This window comes from Papio anubis, chromosome 13 (assembly GCF_008728515.1).
Source record: "Papio anubis isolate 15944 chromosome 13, Panubis1.0, whole genome shotgun sequence".
Lineage (NCBI taxonomy): Eukaryota > Metazoa > Chordata > Mammalia > Primates > Cercopithecidae > Papio > Papio anubis.
In genome coordinates this window covers 101,819,105-101,825,104 of record NC_044988.1, presented here as the reverse complement: position 1 = coordinate 101,825,104, position 6,000 = coordinate 101,819,105, and the positions used below count along the sequence as shown (strand labels likewise).

The 6,000-nt window shown below is 43.8% G+C and overlaps 1 protein-coding gene across 6 annotated transcripts in view; it reads left to right on the top strand.

The window, feature by feature from the left end:
- The first annotated feature begins 1,723 nt into the window (after positions 1 to 1,723).
- Positions 1,724 to 6,000, top strand: part of MED27 (mediator complex subunit 27) — a 217,978-nt gene continuing 213,701 nt past the window's right edge. For 5 of the 6 annotated variants that reach the window (XM_021927098.2, XM_009187966.4, XM_021927097.2 and 2 more), the window contains exons 1-2: positions 1,724 to 1,974; positions 4,051 to 4,195. In XM_021927098.2, coding sequence (XP_021782790.1) covers positions 1,772 to 1,974; positions 4,051 to 4,195 — 348 coding nt within the window. In that variant the 5' untranslated portion in view covers positions 1,724 to 1,771. The remainder of the gene's footprint in view (positions 1,975 to 4,050; positions 4,196 to 6,000) is intronic. The other variant, XM_003911162.4, reaches the window with a different exon arrangement.

Below are 6,000 nucleotides of genomic sequence, written 5' to 3'. Positions count from 1 at the left end.
TTCTTGAAAAAGTACAGATCAGTCAGTTACTTTTGTCATGTTTTTCAGTTTGAGCTCTACTGATGTCCTGATTAGATTCAGGTTATGCACTGCTGGCAAGAATATCACGGAGGTCATGTTGTGCTCTTTCCAGTGCATTGTACCAGGAGGTGCACAACATGTCCCATCACTGGTGATGTTGACCTTGGCCTTTTGGTTAAGCTTGTGTCTGCCATATTTCTCCACTGTGAAGTCACTCTTAAGTCACTATCCATCCCCCCTTATTTTTACATTAATGAATTGTTTAAAATTTTTGGTAAAATATGCATGACATAAAATCAACCATTTTCACTGTTTTTAAGTGTCCAGTTCTGTGGCATTAAGTACAATCACATTGTTGAACAGCCATCACCACCATCCAGCTGTAAAACTTTTCCAAGTCTGTACTCTTTAAGTACAGACTTAAAGGTGGCCGTTTGCAATATTATGCTGAAATCTTCCTCTCTACACCTTTCCTACAACTGGTTCTTGTTATTGCCACTAGTTAACCAAGGACGACTCTTGTCTTGGGTTGACATGAAGGTGAGTTGAAGGTGACAATCATGACCTACCTCCTGCTCTACTCTTCTCTGCTCCAAGCTATGCAACCCCAGCTCCTCTAAGGAAAGAACATGAGGACTTGGGCAGGTTCCCTTTGATAAAAAGATAATAAATTTTCAGAAACCTGTCTATAGCCAACAGGACAAAGAGACATTGAATTTTTTCATAAAGCCAGATTTGGCCAAAATGGTTTTGTTTAAATCCCAAACCTTCTCTTTCTTCCACAACCTCTGTGCTATGTATGTTATTTTCGGAGGTGTGTGCTTCATTGTAAACCAGCCACCATTCTACTTTCTGTCTCTAACATTTTGACTACTCTAAGCAGAATTTTGTCTTTTTGTGACTGACATTTCACTTAGCATAATGTCTTCAAGTTTCCTCCAGATAGCATATGTCAGAATTTTCTTGCTTAAGCCTGAAGAATATTTCATTGTATGCCAGTATCACACTTTGCTTATTCATCAGTTTATGGACACTTGGGTTGCCCCTGTCTTTTGGCTATTTGGTGAATAATGCTGTTATGAACATGTGTACAAGTATTGAGTCCCTGCTTTTACTTCTTTTGGGTATGCGCCCAGAAGTGGAACCTCTGGATCATTATTTTCCTCTTCTTAATTAATAAGCATGTTGGGGGACAATACTTTGAGATTACCTGAAAAACCTGTTATTTTTCTGACACTTTCACCCACTAGTGTTAGCATCCATCGATTTCTATCTGAATCAATTATTCTAATGGTTGTCAAATGGCAATTTTCTAATTCCGTCACTCTTTCTGCGTTGATGAGTTGGCATTCTACTAGAAAGAAGAAACTTCCCTTCTCCCCCCTTTATTTATGAATATGGACTCATTTTATTGAATGGGCTACGCTCCTTTCCTTTTTACACTATTGCTCTGAGCAATTCTTTTCCCTATGATTCCCCAGAATGCAAGTTTGGGGAAATGCGAGAACTTTCTGTATTTCTTTGTTACCATTAAACAAACTGAGAGTGCAACCTGACTTCCCCAAGTTGAGAAAAATCATTTTCCTGCCCACGCATTAGTTTAGCTCAAGGGGAAACCCTTTTTCGAAAGTGCTTTCTGGGCAGCCCCGCGCGAACTGCATTTCCCAGAGGTCTTCGGAGTTACGTCATCAGCGAGCGCGGCTTTTTGCTGGCGAAGCCGGCTTTGGAGAGCTGCTGTGGCGGCGGCAACATGGCGGACGTGATAAATGTCAGTGTGAACCTGGAGGCCTTTTCCCAGGCCATTAGTGCCATCCAGGCGCTGCGCTCCAGCGTGAGCAGGGTGTTCGACTGCCTGAAGGATGGGATGCGGAACAAGGAGACGCTGGAGGGCCGGGAGAAGGCCTTCATTGCGCACTTCCAGGACAACTTACATTCGGTCAACCGGGACCTCAAGTAGGTACCGGCTGAAGGGGCCGGGGTCGGGGACCGGCCCCGCTCCGACCCTGCGCCTACGTCGCTCGAGTCTTCCCAGGCAGGGGCTGTTCTCCATTTCCTTTGATCCCCGTTCTTTCTCTTCGTGCTCTCCAAGCCTCTGCCTACCTCTCAGGGACACCTTATCACCATGCCTGCTTTCTCGTCTCGCTTCTCCTGGCCTCCTGGTCCTGTTTGTCTCCCGCCATCCTCGACCTCTTCTGTGGCGGTTCCATTCCTGACAAGGAGGCATGCTCTTCCTATGAAGTTCCGCTTCTCTGAGGTTGGCAGGTTTCTCACCTGTAGGCCCTCTGTGCCCCATCACGTCTGATCCGAATGTAGTGATAGTACAGACAGGACCTGATCAGTCCGCTCCAAACCCAAGTGCACCCAATCTGATTAGCCCCAATTGCCTGGCCCTGAACTTGGACTTCATCAGTTCCACCACCACCCACCGGCAACCACGACGAAACAGGCCAGGCCTTGAGCTATCTTCTCTGTTTCCCCTACCCTCTCCCAAACCACCTGATCAGTTTCCTCACTCCCACTCTCACTGCTCCTGTTCAGTTCCTTCCGCAGTAGAGACCTAATTTTCAAGCTCCTAACCAGTTTACTTACTTATGCTTAACGCCCCTGCTTCTTAATTTGTAGTCTTTTAGGGTTAAGGATTCCACTTTTCCTAGTCTTTCTTACAAAGCACCTTCTTCACTTATACTTTACAAGTGTTGTAAGAATTAAATGAGAGGATGTTTGTAAAGGGCCTGGCACATAGTCGGCGCTTCTTGATTGCTTAGGTCCTGAACTTGCCTTCTCTTTTATGAGAGAGTCAGCCCTTCCCAGGAAGATTAGAATTTCAGGATTTTTGCCTTTTACTTCTCAGAACTGACCTGAGTAGGGGAAAGCATTTGGTGAGCTAGTCATCCTTTGATTTCTGGACTGGTTGAATTTTTGTTTTTTCAACTTGGTCTCCTTAGTAACCAGATGGAAAGAGGAGATAGGATGGAGGAGGAGGTGGAGGAGGTGGCCAAATGATGGGTGCCTTTTTGTTTTCCCCCTAAGTAGTTGCCATAAATCACACACCCCTCTCAACGCCCACATCCGCTTGCTATTCTCTGGCACAGCGCCGAGCACCAGTTAATACTTTCCCTGCTTCAGGGGATGCACTGGCTCTTCTTCCCTATCTTCTATTTTCTTTCCATTTTCTCTCCGAGTTACTTTCCTTTGTAATGTTCAGGATATTATAACCCTTCACCATTTTAAATAGAAACTTTAAGAGTGCTGACATTATCCCTGTGCCGTCTTAAATCTTTGTACAGTAGTGCCAAGAAGAAGGTGGCTGATGATTCCAAAATGAATGTGGCATAAGAAGCTGTTCCTAGAGAGTCTTTTGTTGGCAGTTTGGGACTGGCCCCTCAGAACGTACTCCTGGAATGTGCTCTTGTTGGCTCGCTTTCCCAAGCTTCTCGAGGGTTTTCCTGCTAGACTGAAGTGTGTTTGACACAGCCCCCTCCGTGGTGTCTTCCCATTCCATTTGTTTATTTTATCTCTTCTTTGTTTTGTTAAGTTTTGCCATCTGTGAAGCATCACGTACAAATCTATCCCTATGTGAATGAGAAATAATCATTTATTCAGGTACTTGCTGTTCTGCCAAGTGTAATGATCTGCACGTGGGTCTGAAAACTCTTAGTGAGAGGCCGTGTTATGCCACATTTCAAAATTCCAGAAAGTCTCGTCCCCACTGCAGAGATGAATTTGAGTTGTTCAATTCTGATGGTGGGAGTCTTATTGATTCTAGTGCCCATACGTTTTTTTCCTCCTTTGGAATGGCACCAGGAAGCTCTGTTTTAAAGTCAGATAAGCTCTCATTTAGGGTTTTGTTTGTTTGTTTGTTTTTGTTTTTTTTAAGTGTCCCAAATATTTTTTAACCTTTCAAAAAGTGTTTCTTCTTAAGGGACTTCTGATGGATGGTTTGAAGAGCAGTCTTTGATCCTGGGGGTTGGCTTTACCTTGGAGTGTAAGTGGGCTTAGGTTTATTTGCCTTATCTCTTTGCTTTTCAGTGAGCTGGAACGTCTGAGCAATCTGGTAGGCAAGCCATCTGAGAACCATCCTCTTCATAACAGTGGGCTGTTAAGCCTGGATCCTGTGCAGGACAAAACTCCTCTCTATAGTCAACTCCTTCAAGCATATAAATGGTCAAACAAGGTAAGGGAGATGTAATAAATGGAGCTAATAGATGGAAAGCCAAGTTTTCTTATATTCCATAAATGCAGAAAGCAAGAGTAAGTTTGGATTGCTTGCTATGTTCTTGATTCAGCATGGGGTTATAGAGTTGGAAGTTGTAGAATTTTTCTGTAATCTGTTTTGTAGTCCTTTGAAGTCTTTGGGGATTCATGATGCTCAGGTGATTACATATTAAAAATTCTAACTCAGGTGTATTTAACCTGGAGACCGGGTATAGGGAGCAACTCTTATGAACCCCTTAAAATTATATGCAGCATGTTGTGGTATGTGCATGTGTATCTGGGGAAGGCTTCGTAGCTTTCATCAGGTTCACAGAGGAATCTGTGGCCCCCAGGAGGTGTCTAAATGTTTAGCTGCAAACATTATGTTCTTGTATTGTCTTTTCCTCTGTCACAGATGGATGAGCATCACTACAATACCGTTTGTTAGATGACTCTCTAATTACTTAGATGCCACCTAAGGGAGATTTTTCTTAACATGCTCTGTAGAGTTTGATATTCATGATTTCTTTCAGCAGGCAGGCCTGTGGCAGAGACCCTAGGACAGCTGTAAGTGGAAAACTAAACTGTAGTTGAAAAATAACAGAAACAGTTAGGCTCATGAATCTGGAAACGGTTCGTTTGTTTACGAACAAGTTCCTTTTGTTTGGGTGCTATGTGTTGTGGCGTGCATGTGTGTACGGGCTTTTTATGTTGATAGGGAACTAGAATATATATATACTTTAGGAATGATTTTGGAAGCTTTTTTATTATACTGTGCTGCCTCTTTGAATAATTGTTGTTAGAATTGTTAGTTGTTTAACTGTATGCAGGGTGGTGCCCCCTCCAGTAATCCATTGGCATTTTCTTCTTTTCGGTGGTTTTTTTCCCCTTAGGTCTTAGATAAGAGATAAACCTTGAGAGTTTTCCTGGTGTGCAGAATTTTTTCTTTGAATTTCTCTTTGAGGGTGTTTTAGTATTCTTTGGTTTGAAGGGGAACCCTGGGAGCTTCATTTGTGATTTAGGAAGGTGATTTATCATGGGTTACTAAAGAAAGAACTTGAACCTTGAATGCATACATATAGCCTAGAAGGCCTTTCCCCAAAACTCTGGGCTGCCAGTGACAGAAACCCAACTGGGTCTAGATTTAGCCAAAAAAAAAAAAAAAAAGGCATGGGGGGCCTTCAGTGGTTCAAGGAACTAAAATGTTCAGGGAGTTACTTGTCTGTGACTGAGCTCAGGAGCATCAGGGTGCTTGGGTAGTGTGGCAGGAACGTCACTCTCCTGCCCTATCTAGGACTGCTTTCCTTTCTTGGCCTGATGCTCTCCAAGGGGTAAAAAAACATGGCTCAGCAGTTGTGGGTATACATAGTTCTCATACCTGGTGACCTCCCAGTGTCCATGTCAGGCTCTGAAAAAGGGTTCTGGCCCAAACTTGATAGGTGCCCTCTGAGATGGTTCATTGCATCCATGGGTGGGATCCTCAGCTCAGAGCACCTGAAACACAGGAAATGGGGCTCCTTGGAGTTGGGACAGAGGGAGTTCCCAGAAGGGATGGATGCAGGGCAGATAAAGAAATCACAGATGTCTGTTGCAGTTTTTTTAGGCCAGACGTGGGACTGTTCCAGCTCTACACAGATAGGTGTTTGGAAAAGGAAGCTATGTTGATGTATCCTGTGGGTCAAGTTCTTGAAATAGGGTACAGTGACAAGGACTGTTCAGTGGTGGGAAGATTCAGGCTGATCTCAAAACCATGAGTGAGTGGGACACTTCATGGAAATGACTAGT